We start from the raw sequence: 16,494 nt of genomic DNA, 5'->3' as shown, positions 1-16,494 counted from the left end.
AAATTTAACTCGGAGCTGCAAAAAGGCTTGATGTTGAACAGAATAACCGAACGATATTAATCCTTACCCATTTCTGATCTACTCTACAGTTAAACATCTGCCAGATATTGATGTCGCTATATATTTGAGTTCTCAAGTCATATGTGATAGAGTATCACAGATATTTGACTACTATAATATGCCTTCATTACAAATAAGTTGATAGAATAATAAATGCTTTTGGTTTTTCCTTGTTGAGTGATACCGTCTTGTTGAGCAATAACTAGCATGTAATATTTACAGCTTGTTATGATAACAATTATTATGTGTTTGCAAAAACAAAAAAATGACGACAGCTGCAGGATTCGAACCTGCGCGGGCAAAGCCCAAAAGATTTCTAATCTTTCTCCTTAACCACTCGGACAAGCTGCCTAATAGATTGAAAGGTTTATTTTGCTATTTAGTATATTAAATTCAGCATTCTAAAAAACGTTTAGCATATTAATTTAATCAAATTACTATTATCCCGTATCACTCTATGTGCATATGATATTTATATAATTAGAATCCTAATCAAATGGTAAACTTTATAATGTTTAATTTCGAGCAAAATATCTGGCTTCAATTTGAGGTATATTATGCATATATTGATACTTATAACGTATAAAAATAGGTCTATTTTAATATGACTGACTTATTCTAATAATTAATCATTATGGTCTGCAATTTTCTAATTAATAAAAACCCATTCAATTTTAAACAAAAGAAGCAATTAATCGACTTACCAGTTGAAATTTGGATAATGATATTGAGATTGGTGCCTTTAAATGAACTTAAAAATCTATGGTCACAAGAAATTGTACTTAATAGCAAGCTTGCATACGTAATTGGATACTTACTAGTCAATGGAGATATTCACATATATAAGATTTCTTCCAAATATTGGTCCTATTTTGAGCCACCATGCTTGAAGGCTCCGTTGGCTGCGAAAGAATATTTTAATATTCTACGGTTTGGTAAAAGAAATAATTTAGGTTTTATTCCCAAGAGTATAACCGTTATATTTTTCTTATTTACAAGAAAGTGCTACTCGAAATTAAAAATCTTCCTTGAGTTCATTTACAGTTGTATAAATGTTGGATCTGTAAATTCTGAAATTGTTCTTGTAAATGGCAATTTGAAACTCTCTCAATTACAATTTGATTTCGTTAAACCTTTCCAACGGGTTTATCAATTATATCTATTCAAAGTCTATTCAAATACCAAGATAACAGGAAATATAAGCATTACTGACCTAGTATTAGAGGTTGATAATCAGAAAAATATTACCCAATATCCAAAGCAGTTGAAATATTTAAAAATTTCCCCTAAGTCGAATACACATCAAAAGGATATACACATTTCATTGAACACTCTTCCTTTCACTCTAGTACATCTTAAGATTGATCAAAATATTAATATTTTGGATAGTGGGAGAGAGTTTCCCAAATTAGAATATTTTGAATGCCTGGTCCAACAAACTAATAATCATTATCATGTATATGAATTTTTATTAAAGAATAGTCTAACGTTGAAACATATTCGTCTAGAATATAATTCATTGGAAGACTACAGTTTTAGTCGGTTTAGAGAGTTAAGAGTATTAAACTTAGTCAAATGTTCAAACATACCCTTTCATGATTTGAATGGCTTACACAAATTAAGGCGACTTTCCTTAATCGGTTGTGATATTTCTTCGATTAATAATATGAACTTTCCTCCTAAACTCAAAGAAATTTACATATCTCCCGGTAATAGAGATATCCTTCAAGGTTTGGTATTGCCAAATAGTTTAAAGTCAATTACTATTATCGATGTGGAGCATGCTGTGATTACTAGAGCATAGGATACAGGTATAAGCAGGAAAAAAGTTTTGAATCATCACATTTCTGAGTAGTGAAATGTTCTAAACTTATTTTGTTTACTGTTTCAAGCATGAATTTAGCATTTATTAAACTTATTTCTTATTATCATTCAAATTTTGTAAATACGAAAGTTTAGCATAGTCTTCTGGTGCAATCCACTGTGAGGCTGTTTCTTCGCTTTCCGCTTTGAAATTATCTTCGATATTATCAAAATTAGTCCAATAGAAACATCCGCAATCCTTATTTTGGTATTTATTCTCACAGCTCCAGAAATATTTGCCTCTAGTTTCAATGCTTTTGAAAGATCTTCTTAGTGTCATTGTTAGATTACATTCGCAACGGGGTAATTGCTTTATAAATTGTAGGGGATAGAATCGAAACGTTAAATTAAACCTTGCAGCACCAGAGATGGGATTCACTTGCAAAGCTGTACGCATAGAATTTACAGAATGTCTATATTCTTCTTGACATCCTGCCTGCATTATAACCATACTATTATGAGGAATTATAATTGAATATATCGGTGAAGGGTCTGTACCATCCGTATAATTTTTTCTTAAACGAAATTCTCTCGTAGCACCTAAAGAAATAGACACAATAAAATTATGAGGTCCTATATGTGACATTCTATCGGAATGCCAATCAAGATTGTTTGACAGGCTCTCATAATAGTTTACAACGCACACATCGCTATTCCATGTTTCAGTTGACTGAAACGGTAATCGCTCAACATTGGGTATTATTTTGTTATTCATGAAGTCCTTAACAAACCTTGACACGTCTTCGAAATCTTTGTTATAAAGGTTTGACCTGCTTTTTTTTCCATTATAAATCAAATTTTCGTACTCTGTATCGAGGTCTGGGGTGTGAAAAAATCCCAGAGAATGATTAGCTTTACAAAGATTATCAAACAAGTAAAACTCATTGGGAGAGACCTTGTCTGTTTGAGTCATTAGATATTTAAGTATCCGATTAGCCAAATCTGGTGGCAAGAATGATTTATGGAATGAAACGTAAGGCGATAAATGCTGATCTACCTCTTCCACAGTATTCAATGTAATCACTTTCTTTCCACCAGATACGATCTTGAGCTTTTTATATTTTGATACCGGTGCAAGCAAGGACGTTATTGACGTCTGATACAATGCACCTGCCTTCCGCTTCTGCTGTGGAGTGGGAAATGAACCATCGATCATCGACCTAGTCGCAGCCACTGATCCATCACAAGCCGCCAACAACTCGAGCAACGTATCAGCCTCAATCCCTGGATAATCTTCCTTCAACACATCGACCTTCCTGTCTGTCATGTCTCGCCACTACCGACTCTAACAAGCAGTACAATTTTAGTAAGCGATGTGAAATATAGTGTAATCACATGATTTGCAACATTTTTGCATCTTCACCACAATAATTAGTTTTCAACCAAGCTTTCTTCAGTATATCTATGTTTCAAATATCTTACTCTTACATTCTATGATCCTAATTGTATCTTATAAATTGTGTTTAAAAATTATATTGTTGACGCTATGCTTCTGGCGTTAAGCCGCGTCCGAGCCTAGAATTTGACTCCCATCATGCCGACCTTCAGTATTTTAAACAAATACCAAACGTAGATTAAAAAGTACTAGTATTTAATATTGAATCGTCGTTAGCGTTTCTAGATAGATTTTCGACTCTTCTTTATCCATGTTTATTCATAATATTTTTAATTTTGGATTGCAACTTTGCGTGCGAAGAAACACGGAATCAAAAATAAGATCAGATCGAAAATTTTACTTGCTTGAAAGGTACATTCTGGAACTTATAGACATATTTTGAACGACGACGTTTATAGAGGCATTCAAGTCGACAACAATCAAAAGAAATTTTCATCTTACATTTTAACGAAACTCATTATCAAGAAGATAGTTTCTATAGCGACTTCTATTGAAAAATAAACTACATTCCAAATTAGAGTAAATATTGAATATTGGCACACAGATAGTGAATCAATGTCCTAAATAATGACAGAACCATGCCCAGCAGTAAAATTGACGGAATCTACTCCAAAAAATGAAGCAGAAGAATATTTTGACCAATACCAAAAGACTAAAGCAGACTCGTCGGCTACCGTAGGAAACGAAGATGGAACGATATCACAAGAACCAAAAGCAACACAAGACATGCAGTTGGATGTCCCGCAAAAGAAAGAAAGAAATAATAATAGTGATGATGATGATGATGATGATGATGACAGTTCAGATGTCACCAGCGCCACAATAAGTGAACAAGGAAGCGGATATGAAAGAAACTCCAACGAATGCACAGAGTGCGCTATTGACTTAATTGGTTGTTTCGGATTATTCGACTCATGTTGCCCATCCACTGGTGAGGGTTTCATCACCAATCTCGGGGTATTCTGTGGTAACATCATTGTTGGATGTTGTAAATGTTAGCATAATCGACACATATTTCAACTATATACCCATACCATATACCCCTACTGGTGATTCTGTGTTATCGGTTACTAGATGGCTTATTGTCAATTAGCTACTTTTGAGTTTCCATACATATATATATATATTACGATCCCTTGATCTTTACGATTTAAACGCTATAAATTATGCAATAACTAATATCTGTAAGATTCACTTATAACTTTATTATGCCTTATGTATTTTGAACACTACTGGAACATAATCTGTGATCTCTAGTATTTTTGTTGGCTTTTTGTTAACTAGTGAAGAAAACATGTTAGATAAGAAAATGGTATTGTATATAAAATTTTCGTTACTATCGGATCAAAATTTGCGGAATAAATTTGCAACTACATAGCGGCTAAAACTCAAATAATAATGAATACTCATCTTAGGAAACATATAGATTATAATGAGCAGCGAAACTGATTCGTATAGAGACAAGGATAGAAATATAGAAGACTCTCCTGGGTCGAATTGTTCAGAATCTTCTAATAAAGAATTGAACAATGAGACTGTTTTGGATGAGTCGAAAAATAAAGCCGATATTAGTAACGATCAATGCAAGGAATACAATACTGACGAATACCCGAAGAGAAATTTGCCTCAACTATTTTCACTAGAAATTGAAAAGACCACAGAAACGAGTAATTCACACGGAGGTTTCTTGAGGTATGAAGACGCTCCTGGCAAGTTATTGCAACAAACACCAAGTGGTTCTAATGATACTCTTAATAATGCTGTGTCTCATGAAGATATAGGCGAACCTTTAAGGAAATTCAAAATACCTGAAGGTGGTTCGTCAACAAATATTAGAAACCCTCATGATGAATTAACTGAATTAAATCAATACATTGCAAATTATAAGATTGATGCCGTTTCACCTCTTTCAAACGAGACAAGGACGTTGGCCAGCCATCAAGAATCACCTCCAATTGCTGAGCCTATTCCCAAAGGAAAGCCACCTTTCATCAAGTCAAAAATATTAGACCCTATCGGACGATACCCAGATGGACGGTTTCTCAATACCATATTTCAAAACCCCGCTACGACTAGTAATAGCAAAGATAAAGTAGAGTCAAGCATCGAAGGAGAAAATAATCGTCATGTTGATTCTTTGAGCTTACTGAATGAGAAATACCCGAAATGGTTGCAAAAAAATAAACATCGTGTAACATATAGTTCACTATTTCTTCTCATCTTATTACTACTTAGTTGCTTTATTCCAATAGTTGTCACTTTGTACAATGGTACTCAACATACGGTGCATAATTACTTCAGGATGCTGAACCAAGATGAACGGCTGAGAATGTTCAAGTCTTTGGTTCATGATTATGGAAATTTAGATGGAGGTAATAGCACAAAAATGTCAAGAAGGAAATCTAAAGGAGCTGATTTAGCTGGGTATAATACCGTGAATGGTATTAATCCCAAATACAAAAATGATCAGGAAGTGGTTTCATTGATGTCAGATAAAGATTTTTTCGGCACGATATTCTACGGCCTTGGTTATGCTCCTAGAGATGCAATGGAACCACGCTGTGGTGTCAGTAAGCGGGAAATTCTATTAGATCTATCTTTAATCTCGAAGGTTACAACTAGAGTTAGAAATTATGGTATGCAGTGCAATCAATCAGATTTCATATTAGATTCAATTCAAGATTTGCAACTTAACATGACCTTGGCCATGGGAGTTTGGATTGGGTCTAATGAAACAACCAATTCCCAACAAATAACTTGGATGAAGGAAATGTTGAATAAATATCCTAGAGACTTATTCGAATGTATTTTCATTGGAAATGAAGTATTATTTAGAGAGGAACAAACTAGCAAAAGTTTAAGCGAGTATATTGAAGAAGCAAGATCGTACGCAAAAGAAATTGGCTACAATGATTTACCAATTGGTACATCAGAAATCGGTTCATTGATTGATAAAACCCTATTAAAGAGTTGTGATATAATTGGCGCAAATGTTCATCCTTTCTTTTCTGGAGGTGAAGTTGAGACAGCTAGTCAATGGGCATTTGACTTTGTTAAATACCAGATTGAACCATTAAATGAAGGTTATGATACTGAAATCATTATAACTGAAGTGGGATGGCCCTATAAAGGTGGAGAGTATGAAGCAGCAGTTGCTGACCCCAAATCTTTCCAAATTTTTCTTAATGATTGGGTATGTGATGCTTATGAAAATGACTATGGCTGGTATTACTTCGAGGCGTTTGATGAACCATGGAAGAAAATATTCTACGAAGACGGAAATAAATGGGAAACTGAATGGGGGTTGTTCACAAAAGATAGGAATCATAAACGAAATATGTTATTGCCAAATTGCTAATCTAAAGTTTATAAAATTGATATAATATCCATAACCAGAATAAAGAAAAACAGCCGAATGAAACTGTAGTGTTCAAAATAACCCACAAATCAGGGTATCTAGCTGGGGGTAAATAAAAATAATCAACAAAATGAACAATTGCGACCGATATATACGATGCACTTATTACCAAGTTCCAAAACCAATTTATTCTAGGAAAGAAAATATTATTTGATAATTTCATATTGAATCCACCCACTAACCAATTTGACAAAAGTATCACAACAACATATTGCAAAACAAGATTTTCCTTCTTTAACAATGGCCATAAGCTGAAAGCTGCTATGTTATTGATCCATTGGATCATGGAAATCTTACTTTTATCATTGATGATAAATAATAGCGTACTAGGTAAAAGAGGCACAAGCACATTCTTTTCGTGTACCAAAAATGAGAATAAAAAGAATCCCCATGATGTAGCAGCAAATCCATAAATCAATGATAAATATTTCACTGGAGACAGCGAACTAATAGAAAATTTTGGATTAAAAATATTTTTATAAGAAATCATCAAGCACGGAGGTAAAATAGCCACCAATGTAGACAATAATGTAATCTTCTTTAATTGGTTGATCGAAAATATATCTCTATACTTGACTACTAAATTTGTAGTACACCAGAAATTTGCAACCTTATCTTCAAATAAACCTCTTTCAAATGGAAATACTCTGATTAATATTTGCTTTAAAACATTTAACGTCTCCGCTCTTGAACAATTTGGTAGGATAATAAACGGTGAAATAATTACAATACTAGTAATTATTACTGCAAGACCAATGGCAATCAATTTTTTGAAGTTAAAGCTTGTTACTAACTTTTTAACAGATCTATCAGAACCTAAGTCGTAATAATTAGTGAATAACTTGGAAAAAAGGTATGCGAAAATAAAAGGTGCATAATATAAGCCCATTTGCTTAAAGTTAATTGAACTCATGAACCAAATTGACGCTAAAATATAATTTCCTTTGATTAGATCAACTAATGAAAATAAGAATAATCCTAGCATCACTGAATTATACTGGAAATGTCCATGATCTATCAAAATAAGTGATGGTTGACACAAGATTATGGTAGATATCACTATTTGATACATCCTGCTTAAATTCAATTTCTTCCCCATTATCGAAATAAAGCCTAATAATGCTGGAACATATATCACCAATTCACTTATCAAGCTGGTGTATCTCATGTATGTTTTCAAATCTGATGATTCTAGTCCTCTCGAGGTGAAAAATCTAAACCAGTCTGAATTAATTAACGATCCCAACTTGCCAAATAAGTACAGGTGAAAGGCAGTTAATGGTGGGTAATCGATACCCCAGTATAATGGTTCATAGAAATACCATTTATTGATAGGAAGGTGAATAGTCAATTCCATCCAATGTCTTTGGGCTTCAAAATCTCCATTTATTGGCTTTTCTCCTTGACCCAGAAATGATCCTAGACCAACGGCACTTCTCAAAATAATGGCGGTCAATATCAATATATACCTGGCTGTCCATTGGTCTGGGGCTTTTTCAAAAAATTGAAGTAAGTCATAAATTGGCGAGTTCTCAAATGGAATTTGTGAATTTTTGACAGCTACCTGTTCCTTAATTTTATTAGACTTCTTAGTCTTTTTCTTAGCCTTAGCAGGTGTGGTTTGTGGTATTGGTACTTTATTACCAGCCTTACTGCTCAGCTTTCCCATTTTTTCTGTGCCAGTGCAACTATTTTCACAAACAATTAGGACGATTGTTGTAGATTTTATTCAAACAAAAGGGTAATTTGGACGAAATAAGTTGGATTGATGTGTTGTGGTTATTACCATAAAAACAAAACTTCACGAACAAGGCAGCTTGTCCGAGTGGTTAAGGAGAAAGATTAGAAATCTTTTGGGCTTTGCCCGCGCAGGTTCGAATCCTGCAGCTGTCGTCATTTTTTTTTTTTTTTGCAATTCAATAGCTTTGAATCAAATGGTCTTATATCTTGTGAAGATCATGATGAAATGCAAATCTTGCTTTCTTTTGGATAGATGTGATAACTTTCGTACGTTGAATTATTTCTTTTTCATGGATATATTCAATTGCATAAAATAGCCCTCTATTCTTTAGTGATGAAACTTCATTTTTTCAGTTGGCTATTCTTGATGCAAGTCAAGAAAGTCATTTATTGATTGAAACAGTTTTAAAAACTTGACTAAATTGATCTTGAAAGAAGTTTTTAGGAAATAGAATAAATGAATATCGTTTAAAAATAACTGCAATTTTTTGCAATAATTGCACTGAAATCACAATTTTGGAACATGCCTATATTTTCATAATAGATAGGAATTAATAAATATAAAACAAGGCTACGTATAAAATGCCATTAAAAATATTGTAAAGAAAATTCTATATTAGTTACTGCTCTTCAAAATAAGTTAATTGGTCAAAACTTATCCACCTACAAAAAGTTATAAAAGTGCACCTAAAACATTTGATCAGATCGCAAGATTTAACTTCAACCATTGATCTTTTATGTTTAAGAATATAAGAGCTATAGAGAGAACAAATAATGTCAAGTCAAGGAAATAAATATGAATATGGTGAGCTTGCTGACAAACTTATACTTGCATATTCAAAGCGTCGCCTCTTCAAAGCAATTGGTACCAAAAGGGATAGGCAGCAACAATTCTCCAGGCTTGACAATAAAGATAAGAGATTTATACTGAAATTGATAGATGTTTCCAATTCAAATGAAAAACATAAGATTCCATCGGAGCTTGATATAGCACTTGATTGTATTGACTTGGCTAAAATTTATGAGGGTGTAGATAAAAGAGAATATGAAAGAGAAAGCAAAGCTAAAGACCCGAATTTAATATATGAAGATTTTATAGTATTAGAGTTATTACATTACTTCAAGCATGATTTTTTCAAGTGGGTCAATAAACCTGAGTGTTCACGATGTAAACAATCATCTAATAATATTGTACCAACAGGTAACTCCGGTCCTCCAAGTATAAATCCAAGTGAAATTTCAATTATAGAGAATTATAAATGTACTAAATGCAATATTGCCGTCAGCTTTCCTAGATATAATAATCCAATTAAATTACTAGAAACTAAAAGTGGTCGCTGTGGTGAGTGGGTAAATTGTTTCATTTTCATATTACGTGCATTGTTGGGAAGTCAATCTCAAATAAGATACGTCTGGAATCATGAGGATCATGTGTGGTGTGAATACTATAGTTTAGGTTTGAAAAGATGGATCCATCTTGATCCCTGTGAAGGAGTATTTGATGAACCAAATCTTTACTGTGAAAACTGGGGTAAGAAAATGAGTTGGTGTTTTGCCTTCGGTGAAACATACATTATGGATGTAAGCGATAAATATATTACCAAATCAGATAAGCAGATTAACAAGTTGGAATCTGTGTCTAGTTTGAAAAACATTAAAGAATTTATCGATACTTTAAACGATGATAAGTTGGTTAGATATTATTCGAATATGGCATTAACGGCTTCAGATGAAAACAGAAACTTGATGAGATTGTATCAAGAAGTTATACTTATACATAATAGTGAAAAATTTAACAAAGAAAATAAAATTGAAGTGTCCAGGACGCATAATATACCTACGGGAAGACAAACTGGAGATGCTGAGTGGACCAAGTCCAGAGGAGAAGATGGGAATGAATAAGTTTAATTGAAAGCGTAATTTCATTAAATAATAAATATAGTTATATAATACAAAATTAAACCAGAATCATTAATCATAATTATACATATCTCAAAGGTACTAGGAACTCACCAGAATACCTTTAGAATGTCTGAATAGTTTTAGTCCAACCCAAGAAGCGCAGGACCACCACCAGAAAACCACATAAATACACCAACAACTTAGCACGTAATAATCGAGGTGTTCGAAAAATGTAGTTAACTTGTAATATTTAGGTCTCGTCATGGGATCTAATGATAAGGGATATATAACAAAGGACCATACCTTAAACAAAGTATTCATCGAAATGAGGAATACTGTCCAACTTACAAGTATTATAAGGTAGCCATATGTAGCCAACGATATTTCACTTCCATTCTCAGATCCATCTGACTCTACAGATGCATGGATAAACTCAGGTCTTTCTATAAGTGGGAGAGGTTCTTTGAATTCCATAGATCTCTTATTCAGTCGAAGAGTAGACATATAAATTGAGTGCTAAATTTCTCACAGTCAGAAATATATTTTCTCTCCACACTAAAGGAAGACAGTTAGACTATACAGGCTATTATATGTATTTACTACCCAAAAGTATACAAACTAATTATTCATTTATACTGATTTTAGAGGCTCCAAGCAACTGTGGAGCTATTTCTTGAAGCCAGCCTAATTCAATAACGGAACAATTTCTGCCGTAGCCTTTTGCAGTATAAACATATTCTATATACATAATTGCATCAAGATTAGCTTTACCAAATAAAGTAGAAGATGGATGTATACTAATAAGCTGACCAGTGGTGCATGTTCTATATGATCTATCGGGCATACCAATGGCAGTATTAGTGATATATCCTTTCAAGAATGATTTTAAAATTGCAGGAATATCAAGAGGTTGTTTAGAGACACCCGTATCGGCGTCTGAATCATCATCTAAAAGAGATTCAGCATCAAGTTGTAATTTAATGTTCCTTAATTGTTGATCTCTTTCATGTTGTTTGAGGGTATCGTCTTGTCTTACGGTAGCCATCATGTAGTCCTTCAATTGATTTCTAACTCTCATAACATTTTTGAAGCCCTTATAACTGAAGTGCAATTCCTTACACCACGCTTTTGCTTCAGAAGTATTGCCATTATCTATTAATTCCTTGTAGTAACTGAAGAATTCCTTTACTGCAATTAGATCACCTTGCTTGCATCCTAATGGGCAGTAATTACGTCTTTTAAAATTGATTTCATCCCTGATTTCCCCGTTACCGCTTCCCACGTTCAAAATTAAGTTATCCACAGAAATACAAGCAACTATATCTATTACTGAGCTTAGCACACCAAAATCTAAGGCACTTAATAAAACAACAGAAAGTTGTGGAGGAAGTGGCAAGACGGACATCTTATATCCTAGTTTAGTAATCTTACCGCTATCATCCAAAGCACCCAATGAGTACAAAGTAGTCAATGCGCTTAGAATTGCTTCTTGTCCTGGATGCTCTAGCCACGTCCAATTGAGTAAATCATCAACCCCAATCTTCTTCAAAGTCAATATTGGTAATACAATATCATTTCTCATAATTTCAGACTCTTGCTGTTTTGGCAATTGATTAAAAAATGTCTTCTCCAGGTACAAACGAAATACCTTACCAGGTGATTCTCTACCTGCTCTACCTGCTCTTTGCTTCGCAGAAGCTTGAGATATAGGTGTAGTTAATAAAGTAGATAGACCTAGTTGATGTTTCCATACCTTTACTTTTCGAAGTCCCGAATCGATAACATATTTAACTCCGCTAACAGTAATCGATGTCTCTGCAATATTTGTAGCTAAAATGACTTTTCTTTTTCTTCCTGGAAGCTTTTCAAAGATTTTCAGCTGTTGGGCTGGTGATAAGGCTGCATAAAGTGGTAAAGCGACAATTAGAGGCGCCTCTCTAGGTAACTGAGGTGCAACTTGTTGTAAAATATTCACACAACTATCAATTTCTTCCTGACCTGGTAAGAAACAGAGAATATCACCTTCTTGTTCGGACATGTTAACCTGAACTATACTTCTGACCATAGTATCTGCAATATCCTCTGTTGAATCTGCCAAGTAATGTTTGGAAACAGGATACATCTTACCCTCAACGAACAAGATTGGTGCTTGATCAAAAAATTTACTAAATAGTTCAGCATTCAAAGTGGCAGACATAATTATTATTTTCAAATCAGCCCTCTTTTTAGAGACAATTAACTCTTTCAAGAAACCCATAATCAAATCGGTCAAAATTGTTCTTTCATGGGCCTCATCAATAATAATTGTGGAATATTTATTAAGGTTTCCATCAAGCATAATTTCTCTTAAAAGCATACCATCAGTTAAATACTTCAACTTGGTTTTATGGGGATGTGTAACGTTAGAAAATCTAACTTGATAACCAACTTCTTGACCCAACCGACAACCATATTCTTCACTGACTCTTGCTGCCAAGGATGCGGCTGCAACTCTACGAGGTTGCGTAACTGCTATTTGTTTTCTATTCGTCGGCATTAAAAATTGTGGTATTTGTGTAGATTTACCAGAACCAGTTTCACCAATAATAACTGTTACTTGGTTCTTATTTACGTACCGGAGTATTTCATCCTTATGCTGAAAGATTGGTAATTTTTGACGTACCTCGTATAGATCAGATGCTTTCTTCGATAATTGCGAATTAGATAAATCTTTTGACTTATAGTATGAATTATTTCCTTCGTCCTCATCTTCTTCACTATCTTCATAATTCACAACTTTTTTCATCTTTTTTGCCTTCCTGGGGTCCGTAGTGCTTTGTTCTATGCTCTTTTTAGGTTTTATTATTTTCTCTTCCGTCTCATCGCTAAGATTTGCGTCTATTAATTTATCGTCATCCGTACCTGTGAGCTTTACAGACAGACCATTATCACGAATATTTAAGATATCGCCATTATTACCACTATCATCGTCAAACTTTATCTTTTTATTGTCATTTTCAGTTGGTAATTCATTAGTTTCAGTACTTGAAGCGGCTGTTGGAGAATTTTGTGTCGTTGATTTCCCTTTATTATTTCTTCTTCTCTTTCTTTTCTTCGAGTGATTCGATCCTTCTAATACCTTTGAAAGATCTGACGCTGTATTCGACATTCTGTAACGGCTATTATATGTATTCTGTCAAGCTTCTGTAGGCATCCTTCATGTCTTAAAAAAAATGATTTTTCATGTAGATGATTTCCTATATACAGTATCAATAAAATGATGATAATTCGTTCTAATATAAACTCGAATTGAACCTATTCCTTGTAGTTCTGTGACGTATTAATAATATGATAAGTAAACTTATAAGTGGGAATGGTAGGGCCAGGACCCTTTTCCCTTTTGTGTCTAGCTTAACTAGTAACAAAAGATTTCAAACGACAATGCCTGCAATTCTGAAAGAAGACTTACCAGAAACTGTTACCATTATTCCAACGATTTCTGAATTAACTAAACTTGGTGATTTTTCAAATGATATAGATGTGTCATTGGTTGGCCATTTACAATCTCGTTACTTAGTTGAATCTATAACGCATGATGATTTATTTAAGTGGACAGATCCATCCTCAGAAAAGAGGTTCAAGTTATACTGTGGAGCTGATCCAACTGCAGAGTCTTTACATTTAGGAAATTTGTTGCCGTTAATGGTACTACTTCATTTTAATTTGAGGGGTCATGATGTAGTGGGGTTAGTAGGTGGTGCTACTGGTGCTGTTGGTGACCCAAGTGGCCGTACGACCGAGAGAACTCAGCTAGCTGAAGAGAAAAGACTAGACAATGTAAATAGAATTCAAAATCAGTTATCCAATTTTTTAAAGCAAGGTGTTGAGTATGCGAAGTCAAGAAACTTTCCTATTCAAAAGCAAGGTCAAATATTTACAGAAAACAACGCCAAGTGGTGGGAATCCATTAAGATATTAGACTTCTTATCTACCTATGGGAAACATATTAGAGTGTCCGCTATGTTGGGACGTGATTCTATTCAATCAAGATTAAAATCTGAGCACGGGTTGGGGTTTAATGAATTTTCATATCAGGTATTGCAGGCATATGATTTTTGGCATTTGTTCAAAAATGAAAAAGTGAATTTACAAATAGGCGGAAATGACCAATGGGGTAATATTACTGCAGGTGTTGATTTGATTTCTAGGTTACAGAAGCATTTTAATAGGGTTTCAAAACCTAAAGACAAAATAGAAGAACCATCATTCGGAATGACGGTTCCATTATTGACAACTCCAACTGGTGAAAAGTTTGGAAAATCAGCGGGAAATGCTATATTTATAAATGAAAAGTTAACTACACCTTACCAGTTATATCAATATTTTATTAATACTCCGGATGAAATAGTTGCCAAACTCTTGAAAGTCTTCACAATTTTACCAATGGCTACGATCGAAAAAATTGTTCAGAAGCATAATGAGGATCCAGGAATAAGGGCAGCACAGAGAATTTTGGCTCGTGAAGTAACCGACTTGATCCATGGTAATGGAATGGGAGATAAAATGGCCTATGTAACAAGCTTTTTATTTCCTACACCTGATCAACCCTTCATTGATGATATTTCGGCTAATAAATTAATTAGCGTATTTGAAAAATCAGGAATATTGGTGAGATTTAAATTCGATGATTTTAATATTGATGATTTAAAATTAAGTACCTTGTTGGCGAAAGTGATGAAAAAATCAAAGACTGAAACCAAAAACTTGATTGCAGCAGGGGGTATTTATTTGGGGCTTGATAGGAACCAACATATTGACCCGGAAGATGTGGTCTTATTCGACAAAGATCACTTAATTGATGGAAAATTATTACTTGTTAGAGCTGGAAAACAAAATTACTACGTTGTTGAATTCAGCTGATCTTACACTAAAAAGAGAGTTCGAACCTTGTAAATATTAACTATACTAGAAGCTTTTTATTTTATTTAATAACACATTAATTCATTATATTTCGCAGTATTAGCCTCACATTTACTTAGCTGGTTGGCCTTAATAGCCTTCTTTTGAATAGCCACAGGAATGTATCTCTCTAAGATCAATGTCCGTTTTTCTTCAATTAGATCTTTAAGAGTTTCTATTCCAAGAGTAGAAGTTTTTGGTAATTCTGCAAAACTTACTCCCAACTTGAGCAAATTATCTAACACAGTTAATTCTAATGAATAGTTTTTAAGTTCTAAATCCAAGGCTCTATAACAATCCGATTCCGTCTCGTACACATACCCCCATTTATGAAACCAATCTTTTTGAGAATCATCTTCAAGAATGCTATCTTCATGAAAATCTGCATATGAACGATCACCATTCAATATGATAGATTTAATCTCCTCTGAAGTTAGATATTCAAAAAATTCATTCGCCGCATTCTTTCTCATTTTAATTGGAACGTTACAATATGAATCCCACGATTCATGGCAACTAAAGTTTGTCATGGGCTTCTTAGTTGGATAAATCATTTGAGAATTACCAGTTCTATCATTGTTCAAAAATGATAAGAAAAACTGTCTTTTAATCTGCGTTGAAATTGAACCAAAACTGATAAAGTAATACGGACCTGTTTGATATCTTACTGTGTTTGGTATCAATTTATCTCGCATCTTCAAGTCATATGCGATTTTTATCCACTGTGCATTCTCAACTTCTTTTGAATGTGTGTAAAGAAATGGTAATCTTTCTAGAACTAGAGCTATAAATTCAGTTCTATTAAGGTGTTGTTCCTCTTTTGATCTTTTCTCCATTCGTCTTCGTTTATAATTTTTTATTATTTTGAGAATATACTCATAGCCAGATATTACAGCATTCAAAATAACATTTGTAATTGCTTGGATTGAATAGGTAGTATCCTCTTTATGTCTAGCAGAATTCGACCCAGTAATTAAGTAGCAAGGTTTATTGAAATGCGTGGTCATTGAACGAAACGGTTCAGACATATCTTTCTCATTCAGTTTACTTATAAGTCCCATAATAACTCGAGAAGACTATATTATGAAAGTGTCATAAAGAATATTTAAATTAGAATATATTATCTTACAGATCGATTATGAGTATAGCGAATATAGATATAATACTAATAAAGTAT

The 16,494-nt window shown here is 33.7% G+C and overlaps 10 protein-coding genes and 2 non-coding genes across 12 annotated transcripts; 6 read left to right on the top strand and 6 right to left on the bottom strand. All coding sequences in view use genetic code 12, as the record gives it.

Annotated features, from left to right (window-relative positions):
• Positions 1-329: 329 nt before the first annotated feature.
• Positions 330-411, bottom strand: DEHA2E21538r. The gene has a single exon. It is a non-coding gene; the product is annotated as a tRNA-Ser (tRNA).
• A 283-nt stretch (positions 412-694) lies between these two features.
• On the top strand, positions 695-1,864 carry DEHA2E21516g (DEHA2E21516p; the record flags this gene model as incomplete). The annotated part of the gene is made up of 1 exon (XM_460239.1): positions 695-1,864. One exon carries the CDS (start codon positions 695-697, stop codon positions 1,862-1,864), a length of 1,170 nt encoding a protein of 389 aa, XP_460239.2.
• A 111-nt stretch (positions 1,865-1,975) lies between these two features.
• DEHA2E21494g (DEHA2E21494p) lies at positions 1,976-3,190 on the bottom strand (the record flags this gene model as incomplete). The annotated part of the gene is made up of 1 exon (XM_460238.1): positions 1,976-3,190. One exon carries the CDS (start codon positions 3,188-3,190, stop codon positions 1,976-1,978), a length of 1,215 nt encoding a protein of 404 aa, XP_460238.2.
• Positions 3,191-3,886: 696 nt separating this feature from the next.
• Positions 3,887-4,318, top strand: DEHA2E21472g (DEHA2E21472p; the record flags this gene model as incomplete). Its single annotated transcript, XM_460237.1, has 1 exon — positions 3,887-4,318. The coding sequence occupies one exon, from the start codon at positions 3,887-3,889 to the stop codon at positions 4,316-4,318; it is 432 nt and encodes a 143-aa protein (XP_460237.1).
• A 433-nt stretch (positions 4,319-4,751) lies between these two features.
• Positions 4,752-6,677, top strand: DEHA2E21450g (DEHA2E21450p; the record flags this gene model as incomplete). The annotated part of the gene is made up of 1 exon (XM_460236.1): positions 4,752-6,677. One exon carries the CDS (start codon positions 4,752-4,754, stop codon positions 6,675-6,677), a length of 1,926 nt encoding a protein of 641 aa, XP_460236.2.
• Position 6,678: 1 nt separating this feature from the next.
• DEHA2E21428g (DEHA2E21428p) lies at positions 6,679-8,406 on the bottom strand (the record flags this gene model as incomplete). The annotated part of the gene is made up of 1 exon (XM_002770474.1): positions 6,679-8,406. The coding sequence occupies one exon, from the start codon at positions 8,404-8,406 to the stop codon at positions 6,679-6,681; it is 1,728 nt and encodes a 575-aa protein (XP_002770520.1).
• Positions 8,407-8,548: 142 nt separating this feature from the next.
• DEHA2E21406r lies at positions 8,549-8,630 on the top strand. Its single transcript has one exon. It is a non-coding gene; the product is annotated as a tRNA-Ser (tRNA).
• A 621-nt stretch (positions 8,631-9,251) lies between these two features.
• Positions 9,252-10,379, top strand: DEHA2E21384g (DEHA2E21384p; the record flags this gene model as incomplete). Its single annotated transcript, XM_460234.1, has 1 exon — positions 9,252-10,379. One exon carries the CDS (start codon positions 9,252-9,254, stop codon positions 10,377-10,379), a length of 1,128 nt encoding a protein of 375 aa, XP_460234.2.
• Positions 10,380-10,478: 99 nt separating this feature from the next.
• Positions 10,479-10,883, bottom strand: DEHA2E21362g (DEHA2E21362p; the record flags this gene model as incomplete). Its single annotated transcript, XM_460233.1, has 1 exon — positions 10,479-10,883. One exon carries the CDS (start codon positions 10,881-10,883, stop codon positions 10,479-10,481), a length of 405 nt encoding a protein of 134 aa, XP_460233.2.
• A 118-nt stretch (positions 10,884-11,001) lies between these two features.
• Positions 11,002-13,527, bottom strand: DEHA2E21340g (DEHA2E21340p; the record flags this gene model as incomplete). Its single annotated transcript, XM_002770473.1, has 1 exon — positions 11,002-13,527. The coding sequence occupies one exon, from the start codon at positions 13,525-13,527 to the stop codon at positions 11,002-11,004; it is 2,526 nt and encodes an 841-aa protein (XP_002770519.1).
• Positions 13,528-13,706: 179 nt separating this feature from the next.
• On the top strand, positions 13,707-15,278 carry DEHA2E21318g (DEHA2E21318p; the record flags this gene model as incomplete). The annotated part of the gene is made up of 1 exon (XM_002770472.1): positions 13,707-15,278. The coding sequence occupies one exon, from the start codon at positions 13,707-13,709 to the stop codon at positions 15,276-15,278; it is 1,572 nt and encodes a 523-aa protein (XP_002770518.1).
• A 65-nt stretch (positions 15,279-15,343) lies between these two features.
• On the bottom strand, positions 15,344-16,378 carry DEHA2E21296g (DEHA2E21296p; the record flags this gene model as incomplete). Its single annotated transcript, XM_460230.1, has 1 exon — positions 15,344-16,378. The coding sequence occupies one exon, from the start codon at positions 16,376-16,378 to the stop codon at positions 15,344-15,346; it is 1,035 nt and encodes a 344-aa protein (XP_460230.2).
• Between the last annotated feature and the right edge of the window lie 116 nt (positions 16,379-16,494).

The sequence above is a fragment of the Debaryomyces hansenii genome (assembly GCF_000006445.2).
Source record: "Debaryomyces hansenii CBS767 chromosome E complete sequence".
Classification (NCBI taxonomy): Eukaryota; Fungi; Ascomycota; class Pichiomycetes; order Serinales; family Debaryomycetaceae; genus Debaryomyces; species Debaryomyces hansenii.
The sequence above is the reverse complement of the archived record's forward strand: the minus strand, read 5'-3'. Positions and strand labels throughout refer to the sequence as shown.